The sequence below is a fragment of the Mchenga conophoros genome, linkage group LG10, assembly GCF_057382185.1.
Source record: "Mchenga conophoros isolate Kocher_MC1m ecotype Shallow Benthic linkage group LG10, M_conophoros_male_GT1.1, whole genome shotgun sequence".
NCBI lineage: Eukaryota > Metazoa > Chordata > Actinopteri > Cichliformes > Cichlidae > Mchenga > Mchenga conophoros.
In genome coordinates, this window is record NC_140535.1 from 15,497,749 (window position 1) to 15,518,406 (window position 20,658).

At 41.1% G+C, this 20,658-nt stretch overlaps 1 protein-coding gene across 1 annotated transcript; it reads left to right on the forward strand.

Moving 5' to 3' along the window:
• The first annotated feature begins 1,150 nt into the window (after positions 1–1,150).
• LOC146565564 (forkhead box protein O1-A-like) lies at positions 1,151–19,773 on the forward strand. Its single transcript, XM_085288779.1, has 4 exons — positions 1,151–1,961; positions 13,793–13,984; positions 14,103–15,272; positions 15,399–19,773. The coding sequence occupies exons 1-3, from the start codon at positions 1,362–1,364 to the stop codon at positions 15,258–15,260; spliced, it is 1,950 nt and encodes a 649-aa protein (XP_085144905.1). The 5' UTR covers positions 1,151–1,361; the 3' UTR covers positions 15,261–15,272; positions 15,399–19,773.
• Positions 19,774–20,658: the final 885 nt, after the last annotated feature.

A 20,658-nucleotide genomic window follows, 5' to 3' on the forward strand; every position in this document is an offset into this window, starting at 1 on the left:
TTTAAGTGTCACAGGTCATACAAACACCTTGCAGTCATGAGTGATTGTGTTTTCCCAGACCGGTTGCAAGAACTATAACCTGTGAGCGGTATTGAGGATCTGAGATCAAGTTTACAGTAGAAAACACAATCAGACCGTGAACCCTGTACCCCTTCTCAGAGGAAGTGCTTTTAAAGTTAAACAACCTGTTTAACAACGTGCCACACGGATCCTTTCTGGTCTAAAAACACCCTGCTCGATCTATTGTCTGAGAAAGTGGAAACTGACAGGTTGATGTTTCAAAGTGCCCCACTTCCACATTTTGTTCACTTTTCCTTAAACAGAGTGATTGGCATGATAAGATGTTGGCAACACTTCCTGGTTTCTGTTTGTCTGGGCCATACAGTGCAGTAGGGGGGAGAGACACTCATGTAGAGTTGTTAAGGCTTGGCCACTAGATGGCGCTACTGAACGTTGTGGTTGTGCATTACATTAGGATTCCCCACAGTTTTAAAGATGGCATCCAGATACTTCAACTAAAAAAGTTTAGGAGTACATTAACATTTTTTGCTATATTTGTATGGAAGTAATAAAAAAAAACCTGTACAAATGGCCCTAATATATTTCTTTTTTTAAGCTTAGGGCAGTGTTTTGAATCAGCTGAGCCCCCCCTCAGAACGTTTTGAAACTAAAAACATGCCCTCTCAGCTTGTATGGTGCATTCAAGTCCCGCCAAAATGTGTTTGAATGACAAGCGAACTGAAAGAGATAGCTGACTAACCAACCCTTTCACTACATATTTTTAAAACTGGTATTGAGTAACGACAACTTTTTATTTTTGTCGAGATGACTGTCACTCATAGCACCAAGCACAGAAAATCGTGGAATAAGATTTTAAACTCAAGTGCACCAACAAATACATAGATACGATGCTATGAGAAAGTGTGCCCAAACTATTAACTGTAGCATCAAATAGGCAGTTAAATCACCCTTGATGTGGATTTGCAAATTTGAGGGTCCATTTGGCGTGATTTGTCAACAGGACAGCACTTGAACGCACCTTCAAGTTGCAAAGCTCGGAGGATGGAGCCTGTGAGTAAGCCGTGAAGGCAGCACCGGAGTGTGGTACTGTCTACCACTTGTTAGAGCGGCAGACTTGAGAGTTGCTGCTAACTGACACAGTATGGTGTGAACTTCAGTTTTAGATATCTCTTTATTTTACATTACAAACGACTCTTTCTCTTTTAGGGTTTGTTTTCGGTCTTGATGACTCATTATTAGCCTCTCGATGTTTATGTCACCGTTTTATATTTTTTACTAACAATTTGGCGAATTCTTTTTAAGTGAACATCTATGTGACAGAGGATCGGTGTTACCCTGACATGGCTGAGTTACTGCCACAACAGCCGCAGCCGGGCGATATAGACCCGGACTTCGAGCCTCTCTCTCGCCCGCGGTCCTGCACCTGGCCGCTGCCCCGGCCGGAGCTCATCGACCCGGCCAGCTCCAACACATCCTCCCCAGCACCGTCTGTGCAGCAGGAGCCAGCAGCAAACGCCGAGTTCATCAGAAACCTCGACCTGGTGGAGGAGGACTATAAAGAATACTCAGAGCAGAAGCCGCTTTGCAATGCTTTTCAGTGCCGGGATAGCAACTGTGTGCATCATTACCCCCACCAACATCATCATCAACACCATCATCATCAGCTCCAACAGCAGCACCAGGTCCCGGGTCCACAGCTGTCGTCCCAGCAACAGGTGCCAAATCCTGGGGTCCCACCTTTGGGTGGACCCGGGCAAAGGAAGAGCAGCTCGTCCCGGCGAAACGCCTGGGGGAACATGTCCTACGCAGACCTGATCACCAAAGCCATAGACAGCTCACCTGAGAAGCGGCTGACCCTTTCTCAGATTTACGACTGGATGGTTAAGAGCGTGCCTTACTTCAAAGACAAAGGAGACAGCACCAGCTCCGCGGGCTGGAAGGTGAGTGTGTGCGTGCACGTGAACATTCGCTGTCAGTAGGATGTGTGCGCGTGAGCTGAGATGCATATATGCGCTGTAACCATCTTTACCACCACAGCACAGCAAGCAGCACCAATGAAAAAAGAGCCGCCAGCAGCAAAGCTGGACAAAATCATGATACCAAGAAAAGTTAGGGAGTGACATTTGAACGTGCTAGACTTTATATGCAGACAGTGGAAACTTGCACAAAACATATCAAGGCCACATCCTCATTAGCGTCTTATTGCACCGATTGCCACTGTAAGGCGTTTTGCACAATCTGCTGAGCAGGAAATGCAAAGGTTTGATGTGCAATTAATTGCCTTTGTAGTTAAAAAAAAAACAAAAAACCCAGCCCTGTTTCACTCGCATTTAGAGACGTCGTGGCAGGATATTTACACCTTAAATTCTTAAACCTGTGATTTTATTTTATCTAGAAAACTTGGTTTGCTTCAGGAAAGTGACAGTATTCACTTTCACTGTGTGCACATAGTGCAACGCATTTGGTTTAGTATATTCACTCAGCACTCACATTTGTGCTATGCAAAGCAACCCATCACATTTTTTAAATATGATTATAACTTTTAATTCAGGATTTATTAGCAGTTAAGTAATAACAGGAGTAACCCATTCCTTTTCTCTTTTAACACCATGGTGGGATTTCAAACCTGTCCGATGGTGGTTAGCTTTTAGAGGGGCTGCTGACTTCTGGCTTCTGAGTAACCTTTGAAGTTTTGGAGTGGTTTCCTCTGTCAGTGGTAGCACATGCCTCTCTGCTTTGTCACTGAGGACACATGCAGCTCTAAAGCAGCAGAGGACAAACCAGCTGGTCTGACTGTAAACATCCCATAGATGCCACCAAGACTGCTTTTCTCTATAAAAAGCAGAAACAAACTTCAGGTTTGTTTGAGAAAAACACCTGACTGAGCGATGTGAAATTGGGTTTTGACTGAGGATAAAGATGTGTAGGTATGCTCTGTGGATTCCCCCACCCCCACCCCCACCCGCAAACACACCTATGTGGGAGCCAACCTGTATTATCACAAAACACATTGACTTGCGCAGCATTTCCACAGTCATGGAAACCCTGCTACCTCCCTGAAAACTGCAATTTGAATGTGCAGACCTGGAAATATTAAGTACAGGGGACGAGCTGTGAAAACATTTGCCTAATGCCTGCACAAACATGCTGATCCGGCCAGTGAGGATGTCACTCCACTCGTGATGGACAGAAGCCCGCAGACAAAGCCAAAGGTGGACCAACAGAAGACGCCAATTAAAGCCCGCACACGCCCAACAAAACGTACTCTGCTTGAGTTTTCAGTGTCGCAGCCTTTTCTGTAACCCCCTGCATTCTCTTGAGAGGTGATTTGAAAGTTGTCAGGAAATGCCTTTGGGAAACCTCAGTCATATATAGCTCCCATTGTTTTAACCCCCCACCACCACCCTACTTGAAAAGCTTTGTCACAGATTATTATATATACAGACTTTGTTAAACCTACTTCTTTTAAAAATCTGCACACTCTTGAATGTACAGGCACTGACGAATCGGCCTGTTTTTGTTTGAAATAACTGGAAGCTACATAAACAGCTCAATCAGTGCTGGGGAGTGTTTTCGAGGGGAAGGGACTGGCAGAAGGGGATGCTGGGAACTACGTCAAACATCCTCCATTCCTGAGTTGTGTGCTCATATCTTTGTGTCCCTGTCTTCTAGAGTTTCCTTAGCGGATGCTACGGCCTGGAGAAAGGGATCGCTGCTCTTCATCCTATCTCTTTCTTCTGCTCTCTCTCTCTCTCTTTGGGTTTCTGCTCACAGGGTTTGTGCTTGTTCAATAGGACCTTGAGATTTCTTTTACTAAAGGCCTTTGCTTTTTTTGTTTGGGGGGGGGGGGGGGGGGTCTTTAAGACACAAATTCGGGAGATAAATAATTGTATTGGTGCACTTTGGCTTTATGAAGAATGTCTTTCCCTTCCTTAGTCATAGAGATAAAGAGAAAGAACAAAGAGAAAGGTTCTGTTACCCTTCAGCGAGGCAGCGAACGCTTCTCAGTTCTCTATCAAGAGCAAAAGCTCATGATCATTCACATATTTTACGTATAATCAACACATCTTTGCTTCAGCCTCGCCATTCCTGAATGCTGGCATGCCCACCAGGCCTTGGAACTGCTGGCTTATAGTTATTTTTACACTTTCCTGTTAAAAAAACACGGCGGTTCCCCCACAATGAACTATGATGCATTTCCTGCCCGGTGGATGGAAAACAGTGCCATGTGTTAACATCCCCACCCTGCAAAACATGAGGGTCAGGGCAGGGGGGAAAAAAGAGGATGAATCAATAAGAGATCATATACACAGCATTTGTGTGAATCCAAGTCTATGCAAAATCACTTTTATATCATTTCAACATTTGTGCCACTTAAAAACGTAATTGCTGGTCTACTTGTTATGATTGTGCTTTTTGACATTTTTATTAACAAAGCAGTTTCGTCTCTTGCTGTAGTGATGCACAAAGATAAGCCAGGGATCTAATAGTGGGTGGAGGGCTTGATTGTAGCAGTACACCTAAAAAAGTATAGATAGGTGGAGCGCAGGGCAAGGGGAAAGGCACTGCCTCAGCAGCTTTCTGTCTACTGTATGTCATGGAGATTCTTTTGGTTTCCCCTCTAAATATTGTGTGGCAGCTCAGTGATCATGATGCCTTTGGGACAACAGAGGGCCCCTCCGTTAACTTGGGGAGGACTGGTTTCCCCTGGGATACTGGTGGGTCTGTGAGTAGCAGTGAACAGCTTGCAACGTACTTTTAGCGTTTTACTGGCAGTGCCACTGTTTTTCTCAATGAACTGTGACATTAGATAATGGAACAGGAAGTGACGCTCTTGAGTTTAACTGCCGCTGAAGTTCCGAGGTGTCACCCAAAAACATGTTGATTACAAAAAAGCGTTTCCCCCCCTCCGTTTTTTGAAGTTTTTGAAAACATTGCCCTGCAAATGAAAGAATATTTCGTTGGGTTGCTTTGGTGATAGCCTGCAGAGTTGAGTCTAGTGACTGTCTCCTGTGAAGAGGTTTATCGCACTATGTTATCTAGCGCGGGGGTCAAAAGGTCACCAAGCCTACAGATCTGCAATGTGTTGATTTGCCTGTCTCACGCCTGATGTATGCTTATGACCATTCTGGAAACCAGTGACAAACAAGACTGAAGGTTTCAGGATGAGCCAAATGGCACAGTGGTAAAGGTCATCGTCCCTCAACTTACAGCCGATAAGAGCCAATAGCGGGACTGGAGTGATGGCAAAACCCAAACCAAAGTTCTTGGCAGGTTTTGCGGTGACCCATACACTTGCTTGAGTGCTATAACAAGATTTGTTCGATTTGTTTCCCAGTTTGAGTAGTGAATCTCCTTTTTCCAGCTTCTGTGACTAGAACTGTCCTGAATGAAAAGCTAGAGCCACGTTAATTTAAGACATTTTTTTAGACATTATAAATTTAAATCTCTTCCCCACTGGCTTCAGTTTTTAACCAAGTTTGTAATATTCTCCATTAGTGGATCACATAGTAAGGCCACAAAAATGTCTGTGTAGTAAAACCTTTTTACATTTATTGTAGAGATTAAAACAAAAAGAAATGGAAATTTTCATCCAGAACAAACATTGGTTGGTTTTGTCCACGACAGAATCTACTGGATGGGTTGCTATGAGAGATTTGACTCTGTGAGTGATAACAGGAGGTTTACATTTGTGGTTTTGAGTGAAATGTTTATTGAACTATTGGATGGAAATGCTGTGGTCAGCGGGCATTCACAGTTCTGCAGTTAAGAAAAAACATCCCTGATGGCCCCAAATATTATTTCTTCATATACAAACATTAAAGATTAAAATGTTGCTAAACACTGAGATATGAAACCTGGAACTGCAAACAACATCCTTTGTAAGTGAAACTGAGTAGAAACTTTCACCTGCTGCTTAAAACAACCCAATACTGCTTTCATAGGAATCAGGAGGAAAAGTAGCAGCCAGGTTCTGATAATCAGTGAATTTGACTAACTGAGCATCAGCAACTGTGAGCACTTCTGTAAAAGCAGTTGCTCTGACAGTTTGCTATTTGCATTCAGGTGTTTATAGCATGTCAGGAGTGGACGTCCCAGCAAATTCACACCAAGATCAGACTGTGCAATGCTCAGAGAAATTGCTCAAAACCCAGAGCTACATCTCAGACTCTACAGGCCTCAGTTAGAATGTTAAATGTTAAAACTCTCGACAGAAAAAGCCTCTTCTCTGTAAAATGAAAATAGCAACATACCTTAGTTTTGCAAAGTTGCATCTGATTAAACCACAAGACTTTTGGAATAAAGTCCTTAGGACAGAGGAGACCAAAGTGGACATGTTTGGCCATAATGCAGTACCACATGTGGCAAAAACCAAACACAGCATACCAGCACAAACACCTCATACGAACTGTCAAGCACGGTGGTGGAGGGGTGATGATTTGGACTAGTTTTGCAGCCACGGTGCCTAGGCACATTGTAGTCATGAAGTTGACCACAAAGTTCTCTGTATACCAAGTATTCTGAGGTCAAACGTGAGGGTGTCTGTCTGACAGTGGGTTCTGAAACAGTACTATGATCCCAAGCACAGCGGCAAATCTACAATAGAGTGACTAAAGAAAAAAAGGTAAGAATCAAGATGTTGTAATGTCCCAGTTAAAGTCCAGACCTCAACCTGACTAACATTCTGTGGTGAGATATTAATAGTGCTGTGCATAAACAAATGACCGCAAACCTGAAAGAACTGAAGCAACACTGTAAAGAAGAGTGAGCCAGAAATTCTCCACAGTGAGGTGAGAAGACTGACAAAGTCATACAGAAATTTTTACTTCCAGTTATTGCTGCCAAAGCTGGTTCCACAATCTACTAATGTTTGTGGGGTGTACTTAGTTTTACTTTCTTTTTCACATGACTCTATGTGGGCTGCACGAAAACAAACACAATCACAACAAGGAGCATTCACTGCATTAGATGCTAATGGATCATCTAATTTATTAATCAACCTTTGTTTCATTGTTGCCTTGTGAACTTTGTTAAGGACACTGACCTGAAAACTGGTAGCAACTATTAAAAGAAGCAAGAGAGAGAAAAAAAGAGTAACTGCCAGCTATTTGTCTCGGGATCACAAGCTTAAAAAGGGATGTCTGCCTCAAACTTAAGAGGCCCACTAAAAGCTTCAAGTAACCCCATGAAGAAAAGGAGGCTTGAGGCAGGGGCTTTCAAAGAGGAACGGCCATAGCTTAAGGGAAGGAGGGGAGCAATCAGCTGACTGGTTTGCTGGGGGCTGAGGCCTGTGTACTGTCTGCTGTCTACACGTGTGAGCCGCTGGAATCTGTGGCATGTGGATCTTTGCATTGTCCTCCAGCTTGTGCAGGATAATAATCAGCTCCAAATATATTATGTTCACAAAATGTACTTGGCCTCTAATCCATTATGCAAAATACAAAAGACGGGGTCAGAGGATGACAGAAATACATTTTTTTAAAAAGGTGACCTTTTCACCCGATGAAGTGTGCAAAGAATGCGGTTCATTCACAATAATTGGCTGAGATAGTCTTGTTATTTCTGAATATTCAAATATGATTGAAGTGCAGTGTTTGTGCTTAAATTATTGAATTGCAGATCTCTCCATTCGTCTTCATGATGCCATTGCAGAAACAGGTCACTTCCTTTGATGCTCACTGTTAATTAAGTAGTCTGCATACTGTATGTGGAGCTGTAAAGAGTTGCACTCTCTGCACCAGGCTCGCATGCTCTTCTTCTTCTGCAGGCTTTCTCACCTTTTTGCCGCCTTGTTAAAGCAAACCCAGGCCCTATGCTCACAGCTTTGTGCATCATAGGTCATAAGAGAAAGGGGGAGGGGTGCACAGGAAGGCAGCACAGGAAGACCGTAATCTCTGCAAGTGCTCGTTTTTCCTATTCTCTTATTTCTACCAGATAACTGCTTTGTAGTGGTAGTTACATGTTAGCAGAAAATCACTCCGATTTAGTCAAGTCTGGATTTTAATGTAAATTAAAGAAGCAGGGTGTTGGCCATGCTCATGAAGTCAAGCAGTATCAAATACATTTTCCAGTAACTTAACCTTTTAGCCTGTATTACCTAAAATCCTGCTTTGAAATTAAGTTTGACAGCAGTAAAATGGCTTTGCTGAGCTCTTTGTAGTCACTGGCAGCTACATAGATTAGCACACTTCCTAATTTCCCTGCTAATGTGATCTTGATTAATAGACAATTGTTCTTCCAGTTTCCTCATTCTCTACAACTTTGTTTGAAAACCTTTTGGCAGACACAGCACAAGCACTTTGAGTGCAGCGGAATCTATCACTGAGGTCAGTAAAATGTTGAAATGCCTTAAAAAGACAAAAACACGAGGTACACCTTATGCTGATCCCCTCCCTTTTGCCTTCAAGCTTTTTATAGAATAGATTTAACAAGCTGTTGAAAACATTTCTTTAGAGATTTTGGTTCATATTGACATGTCAGCATCACACAATTGCTGCACATCCATAATGCGACACTCCCATCTTACCACAATTCAAAGGTGCTCCAGTGGATTGCTGTCTTGTGACTGTGTAGGTTATCTGAGAACAGCTGAGCTTCTGCTGGTATAACCAGTGTTGGTCAAGTTACTTGAAAAAAGTAATCAGTAACTAATTAATTCAATTCAATTCAATTTTATTTATATAGCGCCAAATCACAACATAAGTCGCCTCAAGGCGCTTCATAGATACAGAGAAAAAAAAACCAACAATCATATGACCCCCTATGAGCAGCACTTTGGCAACAGTGGGAAGGAAAAACTCCCTTTTAACAGGAAGAAACCTCCGGCAGAACCAGGCTCAGGGAGGGGCGGCCATCTGCTGCGACCGGTTGGGGTGAGAGAAGGAAGACAGGATAAAGACATGCTGTGGAAGAGAGACAGAGGTTAATAACAGATATGATTCAATGCAGAGAGGTCTGTTAATACATAGTGAGTGAGAAAGGTGACTGGAAAGGAAAAACTCAATGCATCATGGGAATCCCCGGCAGCCTATGTCTATTGCAGCATAACTAAGGGAGGATTCAGGGTCACCTGGTCCAGCCCTAACTATATGCTTTAGCAAAAAGGAAAGTTTTAAGCCTAATCTTAAAAGTAGAGATAGTGTCTGTCTCCCGAATCCAAACTGGAAGCTGGTTCCACAGAAGAGGGGCCTGAAAACTGAAGGCTCTCCCTCCCATTCTACTTTTAAATACTCTAGGAACAACAAGTAGGCCTGCAGTGTGAGAGCGAAGTGCTCTAATAGGGTGATATGGTACTACAAGGTCATTGAGATAAGATGGGGCCTGATTATTTAAGACCTTGTATGTGAGGAGCAGGATTTTGAATTCAATTCTGGATTTAACAGGAAGCCAATGAATGGAAGCCAAAACAGGAGAAATATGCTCTCTCTTTCTAGTCCTACTGATTACTTCCCCAAAAAAGTAATCCAGTTACTTTACTGATTACTTATTTTCAAAAGTAATTAATTACTTAGTTACGTGTTTTTTAAAAACACGATTTACAACCTGAATAGGTGATAAAGCGATAGATCTTTCAGCCCAATTCTACTTTTTCTACATAATCCATCATACAAAATTTTAAAAGTTTTAATGTTGTTTATCTTAAATTCTGACCAAATCATCCAAAAACTGAGACACATCAGACCAGGCAATGTTTTTTCAATCTTCTGTTGTTCAATTTTGCTCAACCTCTATAACTACTCTATAACAACTATAGCTTCAGACTCCTGTTCTTAGCTGAAAGGAGTGGTTTCTGATGTGGTCTTCTGCTGCTATAGCCTGTCTTCTTCAAGGTTCACTGTTGTCCATTTAGAGATGCTGTTCTGCATACCTTGATTGTAGCGAAAAATCATTGGAGCTACTATTCCCTTTCGATCAGATCAAAGCAAGCTGGCCTTTTTTCTGCTGCTCAGTGAATATTTTCTCTTTCTCTGACCATTCTCTGTAAACCCAAGAAATGGTTGTGTGGGAAAATCCCAGCAGAGCAGCATTTTATAAATCACTTCGACCAGCCTGTCTCGTACAAACAGCCATACAATTTTACTAAATCACTTAAATCAGCTTTCTTCCCCATGCTCAGTTTAGACTCAGCTGGTCATCTTGACCATATCGACATCACTAAATGCATTGAGTTGTGGCCATTTGATTAGCTGCTTAGTCAGTCGCATTAATGAGCAGTTGAACAGGTGTGACTAACAGCATTTATATTTGGTTGAATATATAAAAACAGTTGAATTTGTGAGCAACAAATTGCACCATTATTTACCCGGGCATTTTTGCAGCTTATCGTGGCTAGCGTTAGCGAATGTTAGCAAAGATTAGGACAGTACCTCTTGGCTCTCTTACTGGGAAATCAAGCAATCCAATGAGAAGGACTGAATAACTGTCAGCGATGAGCAAAAAACTGCACTATTTTCCATTTATAGGTTTTGCTGCTAACTGTGTAAAAGATAATGAAAAAATATAGCAGTGGCACAAATACAAACACAAATGCTTATCTACAGGGTTGCAATATCTAAAGGTTGAAAACCTAAGCTAACATTTAGCATCAAAAGTCACAGTACACTTTAACTTTTAAAGCCTTCAAAGAAAAAAATTATATTTATATTTTCTCACGTTCTCCTGCCTGGGAAATTTACTGATGGGAAGACAAGGTCATTCTCCCTTCCCCCCTCCCCATCACTAACTACATGTAAGCTTTCATCATTGAGATAAAAACCAAGTTACTGATTTGAGAAGCAGCTGGTCTCCAGCAGTCAGCCTCCTGGGAGATCCTCTGTCCTGTCTGTGGTTGTAGCTGGCGCTGTATGTAAAATGCATAGACCAATTGCAACTGAGGCCACTTTCACTGAGGCCGCACCTGTTCTTGCAACCGAGCCCTGTTTGTTTACTTACCCTGCGACCGTTACTGCAAGCCTCATGCTTCACTACACAAGAAACAGCAGCTGCGTCAATTAGATTGTTTTGAAGTCCAGTAGGAGGAGTCATTTCATGCTGCATTATGGATGATGGTGATGGATGACTCTCCTTACTCCAGCTCAGGTGTTCTACCGGGTATCTCACCTGAGTTGTGGCAGGTGCTGTTTTCTCCTTTCATGTGGGAAGCCTAATGACCCATTTCTGAGGACGAACTGAAAGTAGATTTTGTCCCAACTCAGTCTTTCCTGATTTCAGGATTTCTTGCATAAGCTGTCTAATGTCTCTTCCGTGCTGCACCGGTTTGTTTCAGGGGCAGCACTACTAAATGTCCTCAAGTGTAGAGCAGAAAATGTTGCAGATTTCTTTGTAATACTCTTCTGCAGACTTGTGTGGCATCACTTCTCTAAGAGGATCTTTGCTCTTAAACATTTATGTCACTTAAGTTTCTCTTTAATCTGGACCTCGTCACTACCCTGGTTCCCAAAGCAGGGCAGCGGAGGAAAAAATAGATTTCTCATGAAATGTTTTGCAACCACAAAAGCACACATTTTACTACTACAAAATATGCCGTAACACAACAGAAAAAAAAAAGACTGGACCTTAGGCGGCTCTTTCAAAGAAATAATGATTGAGTGGGGCACCTCCTGAACTAAAAAGGAAGGGGAATTTTTGTTGTCTTTGAGTTGAGTTGAGGTTTGTCAAAGATAAGGCAGAGAAGAAAATTTCCCTTTCCACAGCACTGCCTTGCAGTGCACGATCTGTAGTAGGTGCTAATCAAAGGCTGTAGAGATTTGCATATCAACAGTGATCTCTGCCATGCGTGAGCGAGACTTCACATTTGGTTAGTGAAATAAATGTTGGTTTGCAGGCTTGAGTCTGTGCAGCACACTGCTAAGATGTCCGGTCCTGTCTTTAGTTACAGGAGATCATTTAAAAAAAGGAAAATGGGGAGAAAAGGGTCGTAAATCAAATGAGCATAAAATGCAATGATTGAATTGCATTTTGAAACCATACAACCTCAGGTCTCTTCAGTCTACATGTGCAGGATGTCCTCTGACACAGGAAGCCTCATTTAAAAGTCACTGGAGGAGAAGGGAGGAGTCTGGTTTTGGTGGTGGGGTGCAGTCCAAAGAAGCTGTTTTGGTGAGTCTCACGAAGCGGGTCTTACCCAGCGTGTCACATCTGATGATTCTCCTCCTCGCTCTTCCTTTGCCATCCAACCTGTTTGCATGTCCCCGTCAGCTCGTATGAGCAGCTCGTGTTTAGCACACAGTGAACTCATTGAGTTCACTCATTGAGTTCACTGCCGGCAATAACATCCTACAGTGTCGCCCTCCCCAACTTAGCTTCGAACTCTGTGACCTCCTCTTAGTTTCTGTTTAACAAAACAAAAAAAAAATCTAACTTGTGTACCGCTCTCTGTTTTCACTCTGTCAGTTTACAGTTTGAGGTTGAACTCATCTTTCAGCACCTTCTTATGACGACGGCACAAAAAAGAATACTTGAAAAGCGTCAAAGTTGTTCCAATTTTGCAGTTTTTTCTGGTTTTATTCCTTGAATCTACTTTGATAATTTCCACTTTGAAATAATACTTTCACTGAGAGTAGTTTTATAGCTTAGAAGTCATATTCCTGCCAGAAGCTTAACTTTAACCCCAAAATGTCAGAGACACACTGAGACAATCCATCTATTGTTTTGGATGAGAACATCTTTATCTCAGTGCTTTGTATATCCCTGCTGAATCCTGCGGTTGGGAACATCTGGGTTTACTAACTGCAGGGAGCTGCTTTCTTATTCACATGGGTGTTTAGGGGGAAATTCCATACTTGCACGTATTGTGTTACACTTTAGTCTTTCATTGTCCCCCCCATCAAGCTCAGCAAGTTGCATATTAGTGTCACAGAAAGACCAGTCTGTACAGTGTGTCTGTGCCATGTCTAACTGTCTTCATGACCTCCCGACCGACACTGGTTTTCTTCCTGAGAGCATTACCACAGGAGGAGTCTACTGCATCCTTTTTGGGATACATAACATGGCATTAAAAATCTACTGAATAAGGCTTTAGGTGTGTGCATATTTGGACGAGGACAAATTTGACCACATACAAAAAAAGAGAGCAGCTCAGTGATCTCAATGAGCTCTTTCAGAGGTGTAATTTTCGATGATGGGCACAGGCAAGATTAAGCAGTGATGGTTTTTTTTCTGTAACGTGTCTTCCAAATTACCCTGTTTTTTGTTGTTGTTTTTCTCCTTGTTTTTTCACTGTTGTTTTTCACTTTGGATCCAAAGCGAACGGTGTTGTTGTTGCTGCTGCTGGGCTGCGCTGATTAAAGTCAGTGGAAATCACAGGAAACATGATTATAGTCCGCAGTGAGGAAAGATGGACACCCTAGTAAGCTCTCTCGTGGGCCTTCAAAACAATACAAGCAGTTAAAGCATGAGAAAAACTGATGAATACAACGTAAAAGTCAGAATGTATTCAGAAAACAGGAAAAATGTAAGGAAAAAAAAAAAAGCAGACCGAGTGAAGAAACTAACGAGAAATGTTTCTTTGGTCAAATTTTGCACTATTATACTATAGTGTAATATGAATTGTCATCTATCTTTGTCACACTTGTGTCCAACATTTATCACCGCTTCCCTCTTTCATTGAATAGGTCCTGTATTTCTGGAGAAAAGAGTCTCTTAGGTTATGTTGCTGACGATACTTTATTTTGTTCAGTATCATATTCAGTGACAGGCACTGATTTATTAAACTGACCATGATATTTGTGTGAGGGAAAACTTACAAATGAATCACTTTTCTCCCATTCAGAACTCCATCAGACACAACCTGTCCCTGCACAGTCGCTTTGTGCGCATACAGAACGAGGGAACAGGAAAAAGCTCCTGGTGGATGCTGAACCCAGAGGGAGGAAAGAATGGAAAGTCACCTCGACGCAGAGCTACCTCCATGGACAACAGCAATAAGTTTGTCAAGAGTAGAGGAAGAGCTGCAAAGAAAAAGGTCTCTGCTCCTGAACTGAACCTTCATAGATATTTCAGCCAAATGTTTTTGTTTTTTTTTTAATTCTGTTGAATCTAGATTACATGTACTCAGTGTTCTTGTGTTCTACTATCTCTAGATGGCTCTACAGGAAGGGCTTGAAGGAGGAGCAGGCAGCCCCAGTTCCCAGTACTCTACCTGGCTTGGAAGTCCAAACTCCCACAGCAACGAAGATTTTGACAACTGGAAAACCTTTAGGACGCGTACCAGCTCTGATGCCAGTACTCTGAGTGGTCGCCGTTCACCTTTCCCTTCTGAACAGGATGATGTGGGCGAGTCCGATGGCCACATAATGTATCCTGGAGTTGCTGGTGCTAAGATAACCTCTACCCTGCCCAGCCTGTCTGAGGTGTCTGGATCCATGGGCCAGCATCGCTCAGAAAAGGTCATGGATCTGCTGGATAACCTTAACTTGCTGTCTCCTAAACCCTCCCAGCTCAGCTCTGACTCCTCACACTCCCCGCGCTCCTCAAACGCCGGCATGCTTCAGAGTAGCCCCTATAACTCCACTGGACTGACCCCACACCAGCAGCAAGACTACCAGAAGTGCTTGTATAGTCAGGTGAGAATGCACTCCCTGTCCCCTGCTCCTATGCAGACACTTCCAGAGACTAAGCCCAGCTTTGGGGCTTACGAGAACCAGTATATCTTCCCTTCTGGGCTGCTGACAGGAGAACCAGACACCAGAAGGGACATGATGCACTCTGAAGTTGGGAGGGCAAGTTGTCCAATACCTACTTATAGCAGCCAAAGCCATGTGGGTGGTCATAATGGAGTAAAAATGATGAATCCCTCTCAGAGTCACCCACTTCCTCGTGTAAATCCACATACTCTGCATAGCCAGGGTCCAGCTGCCTCACAAGACTTGAATAGCTGTAACATGATACGCCTGACTAGCCATTCAGGGCCCTCTCTTCGAATGGCTGGTCCAAGGACGTGCATGCAGCTCCCCCTCGGACTCCCTCCACACACTAATGATGCCTCAGTGACCTACGGCAGCAGCAACAGCTACAGAGAACTCAACTCTGTACACCCACACAGTCATCATCATCAAGAGCACCTACCCAGTGATCTGGACAGTGTGCCTACTGAAAGGTTTGAATGTGACTTGGAGTCCGTCCTCCATGACACACTCATGGATGGTGGGGGGCTGGACTTTAATTTTGATCCAGCAGCTGGGCCTCATGGGTTTTCCCAGAGGGTGAAGACGACCACACACAACTGGGTGTCAGGGTAGCATCGCAGAGAGGTGAGACTGATCATTAGTCTGCCCTTAATTTCTTATACATATTACATTTTATTACAGATAACAAACATAAACACCCTCAGAGTGTTTGTCATCCCTGAACATTTTCCATTTCATTCACCCCCGCAGGTTTTTCTCCACATCACTCTACTGCTCACCTTCATTCAGAGAGTGGAATCCAAAGAAGCTTTCACCATCATTATCCACAGATCAGAAGAGGTTTATCAGTCATGTCCTGACGCAGAAATAAGACGCAACCATCACTGCAGTGAATATAAAACAGAGAGACAAGCCTGCATAAGTGAACTACTTGTGAACTTGCTCTCAGCTACCTATCAAAAACTGTATGTATGTTCAAAAGTATGTATGTTATAATACATAAGAAGGAACCAGCGTAACACGAATTTGTCTTTGTGCTACAATCACACACGGGGAAACAATGACTGCAGAATGACCAAGATTACTGCAACTGTGTACAACGAACGCGTGAATAAGTTCAAGTTTGAATTTGTTGCTTCAGAGACAGGCACCAGGTCTGCAACCACTTGCAGCCAATAGCCGTAAATGGCAATAAGATGGAGTCAGTTTGCTATCAGGTTGGAGGAGGTCAAGCTGGCAATTACATGCAATTTGTCTGCGAGAATATGGTAATTAACTGTGATAAATCTGTTGCTGTCTACATTAAACAGATTTTTACACAAACTACTTACATTCAGAGTCAAGCCAGAAGCTCGTAGATTTGAAACAGAAATTGTGATGTAGCTGCTGCAATTTAATTGCGAAATGACATAGGTGCTTGTCAACCTTGCTGTTATATAGGAACATAACAAGACTAGAACCAGTTGGGTTTAGTCCTCTTTTGCAAAGAAACTGATTTGTGTCTCATCAGTGCAGACTGACTCAAACTGATTATGATATGTTGTCAGTGTGTCTGCATTTATAAATCAGATAACAATTATTTGCAAACCTTCTGCAATCCGTGAGAGTAATAGCAGTTAGAGTCCGACAATGGTTGTTTGGTGACAGATTTCCTCCCACCAGGCAAACTGCAAGCACCGAGAGGTTGAGTGCTGAACCTCTGAGCAGCCACTTAGTTACCACAAGTACTTGCAATTGGTTTTCAACAGTAAAAAAAAAAATCTGTGTGATCACCAGGTAATTACCATTCCTTTCTAGTTGCAATGAGGTTGCAGTCTTATTTTTACTCTAGCATGATTAGTGTAAAAGCTGTTTAGAGGCATTTTGTTAAAAGGTACACTGGGAACACAATAATTCTATTTTCCAACACACATTACTTTGTAGATCTTGAAAGATGATTTAAAAATAGTTCTTCACTTGCTACCCTGTGGTGCAAGGAGACAGCATCATGTAGGGTAACTATGAAGGCAAGACAGACAAAGAGGCATCTTCACCAAGATGAATCTTTCCACATTGAAAATAAGTTACATTATCAAGTAGTGGCATTTGATCAATTTTTTGAAATTAGAAGAACAATTTGGAAAATTAGCACCAGATTCTTCAAAAGAGGACTTGATAGCATGTAATCAGTATAGTATATGATTATGACCCAAATTAGTAAAGTATTTCAGCTTTTAGGGATTATATTTAGAAATGTGTTTTAGGAACCAGCCATCAACAGCAAAACAATTACACTGTCAACCAGGAGAAATCATTACAGTTAACTGATAATCAATAGATAAAGTAGTGTATCGTCTGATCAGTAATACCAATTACATTATAGAGGAAAAGATGTGTATTGGAAAAAAGTGTATATCCACAAAAATATACCTCTGCATAATCACCACATACAAGTTTATGAATCAAATGATGTTGTGATACACTTCTGTCAAAACAGTATCAGCTATATGTTCTCACTATCAGATGTGATTAGACCTTGAAACATGAGCTACACCAAAATTGTTGCAGACCTACATTTTAGTAGTTGACGAATCTGCAAATTTTATTTTTTTTGATTAGTCAGCAATTATTTCAATAACTCTCAACTTCACTTCAAGTCTGCCCACCCTGTTGCCTCTACCCAAAGAAAATGAAAGTAATGACACAGAAAACATATGAATATGATAATAATCCAATTTATTTTTAACATTACTCAGTAGGACAGAATAAAAATGAAGTAAATAAAAATAAAGCAATACAAATTAAAGTGCTAGTAGTATTTAAACAAACAAACAAACAAACAAAAACAATGCGCAAACTAAAAACGTCTCTCCGTAAGTTCAAATAAAGCTTCAAATTAAATCAAAAAGATTTTATTTTCCAGTCCAAAATAACATCTAGAAGAGGTTTACTATTCGAAATAAACGCTAATATTAATGTTAAAGAAAAAAGGGAGAGTGTTGCTACTCCTGTTTAATGTTTTTACCATCGTATTTCACTCATTGGCTAACACAACTGAAATGGTGTTTGCTTAGCAAGCATCTTCCATGAGAAATTTCCGACAGGCAAGCTAACACAAACATTAACATAAACATAAACGAGGTATCAACGCGACGCACTAACGTAACTCTCTAAAACTGACCCGTTCAGAGTTAACGTCACCGCACCAGGGTGCTGACGGACATGCTCTTGTGCTGCAGTAGTGCTGTCGTGAAAGGTTTTGCACAGTCTGCAATTAACTTTCACATTTTTTTGCATTTTCTCCCCTCTTCCCCACGCCAGCTGTTTTACTTTTCGCGCTACGTTCTTCTTCGTTAGTACTAAATGCCGTATTGGCAGCCCATATAGGCGACACTGCCCCCATAGCTTCCTATAGTGTATTGCAGTTGCAAAAACATATTTACGTGGTTCTAGAATATGACCGTCGACGAATTTTTAAAGTCGATGTTATCGATTATGTCATCGTTGTAGCCCCACCTGAAACTATAAATAGGAAATTTATATACTGCATGTTTTGCTCTTTATTGTAATCTGTTAATTCTCGATTTTGAACTTTGTGAATCATATGTTTTGTATAATATCCTGTATGTATTGTATTGAGATGGCTGCAGTTTCTTAATCTAAATCTAAGAGAAGGCTCATATATAGATCTCCACCAATGCAAATGTTCTATTTTATGTTAATGTTGTTTTAAAGCAGTTTTTAACAGCATTAAAACAATTCTAGAGAATTTTAGTGTTTGGAAATACCTCTAAATACTAATGCTTCTTAAGTTTATTTGGCCTCTTGGGGGGAAAGGTTATCAGTGTAACAATCACTGCAACATATATTCAGTTTTTTACAGGATTACATGGACACTGTAAATTCTACCATGCGTTAAACATTTCTGTAAAAACTGTACTGGATAATTTAAAGAGTGAAATGTGTTTTTCATGACTTTCTCAGATCAAAAGGATATTTTTGGGAATGTGAGGTCGATTAAAAGGCCGGTAGTAGTGAAATCCTAAAATAGCTGGAAATATGTAATGGTTGATGAAACTTAACCAACATAGGCAAGTGTTTGCTGCTTACTTCCAGGCAGCTTCATATGTCACCAAAGACACATTGTAAAAAAAAGTGCCAATTTATTGTGTTAACATCATCTCGCAAACTTCTGTTGTACATATTTTATTTAGTATTACTTTTTTTTTTTTGTATTTTGACCTCTTAATTGTTGTAGTACTGAACCCTTATACAGCATGTATGATTGTGTTAGACAAGGTTGTTTACATATCACAGTGCAAACAATATCAGTGGCTATATGAACACTCATACCTCAAAATTTTACCTCTGAAGTGTTGAAGGAACATTTCCTTCCAATTTTCTTCACTGAGTATTGTGTATTTGATTTGTCTTCATCTCAAAGTTTTGATTTTGTACATATTTTTTCATATTTCATTATTTCTGCAACAAGTTATATAAATGGGGACCTCTTTACGGATCTCTCTATATAACATCAGGATTAATTAAACCTAAGTCATTTGAAAGATTTATCATTGACAAAACTCGCTGAAAAGTATTCTATCACATTAATTTAATTATGTTGTTGATTAAGAGGTCTCTTATCATTTTTCTGTCATATCAAAATAAGTATGTCCCAGGACTAGTTTAACATAGTTTAAATAGTTTAACATTACCTTATGAAGATTTTTTGTAGAAATGTTTTGAGCCTGCTATATTTAATTAGGAAAAGGGTATTATTTCTTTTTATGTGTAACACAAATTAATGTGCACATTTCTGTGCAAATGTGTTTTTTTGAGGATAAATAAAATGCAGCATTATTTTTTCATTGATTGATTTAGTTGTTGTGTTAGTTCAAACATGTAAATAGAAATATCTTATAGAAATATAAACATATATGGATATCTTTGGTATTCATGTCCAGATATTTTTCAAAGAATGCTGTTTTTTTCTATGTAATCCATTAAATGCATACATCGCCAAAGGCAGGACTGAAATGATGTGTCTTTTTTTTTTTTTTGCTTTAGTGCGTCATTTGATTCTTAAGTGTGAATGTTTGTTATTTTATACATCCAATGAGTAGATTTAATGGGGTCAACCATCCAAAGGAATGGGCAGCATGCAAAAGAGGTGAAGAAGAGAGTGCAGTGGATGGAAATGAGTGCCCAGGTGGCTTGTGACAGAATGACAGCAGCAAGAGTAAAAGACAAAAAGACAGGAGGAGGAGCTGGAGTTCACACAAGTAAAGATGCTAAGATCTTCACTGGGACGGACCAAAATGGACAGAAAAAAAATAAGTAAATCAGAGGGACAGCTCAGGTTGGGCAGTTTTGAGACAGAGTGTTGCAGAGTGTTTGTGTGACAGACCAGGATGCTAGAGACAGGGCAAGATGATGACAGTGAGAGATAGATGATCTGCTGAGGTGTCCCCTTAAAAAGAGCAGCCAAAAGAGTAAGATTTGTCATTTCATAGATGTATTAGATTATTTCACTTATTATTATTATTATCACTCCTGCCATTGTTACGCCCCTCTGCAACCTCTATTCTCTTTGCAGTGGCAGTGCAAAGAGTTGTCAATTGAGTCTTCAATTGCCAATTGACCACACATGGCATGTGGATAAAGGCATGCTTGAGGCAGGCTGTGGAGGCACACCAGTTTTGGTTTTATGATCTTCATGGTACCAACTGTTTGGCTTTTGAGGCGGGTCATAAAATAAATGGGGGCTCGTCCGGGATATTTTGGACTCTATTTTGGATATTTCTGTGGAGACTAAACATCAGAGGGTTTTTTTAGTGGGTGAGTGATGGTTAAGGTGTTTACTCTGATTGAGTTAACTCTCTTTAGTACGTTTCAGCAGGGTGGCTGTGCTGCCCCACATCTCTTGTCTGCTGCCCGCTCTCGAGTTTGCGTTTAAAGTTGCCTCGAGCCTAGCATGTCACCGAAGACAAGGTAGGTAAACTTAGGTTTCTCTTGTTAGTATATGATGCTG

Bases quoted from the DNA above. Each gene is read 5' to 3' on its own strand.
- LOC146565564 (XM_085288779.1), top strand. From the start codon at position 1,362: ATGGCTGAGTTACTGCCACAACAGCCGCAGCCGGGCGATATAGACCCG. The intron at 1,962-13,792 runs GTGAGTGTGTGC...TCTCCCATTCAG, and splicing joins CCAGCTCCGCGGGCTGGAAG to AACTCCATCAGACACAACCT. The intron at 13,985-14,102 runs GTCTCTGCTCCT...TACTATCTCTAG, and splicing joins GAAGAGCTGCAAAGAAAAAG to ATGGCTCTACAGGAAGGGCT.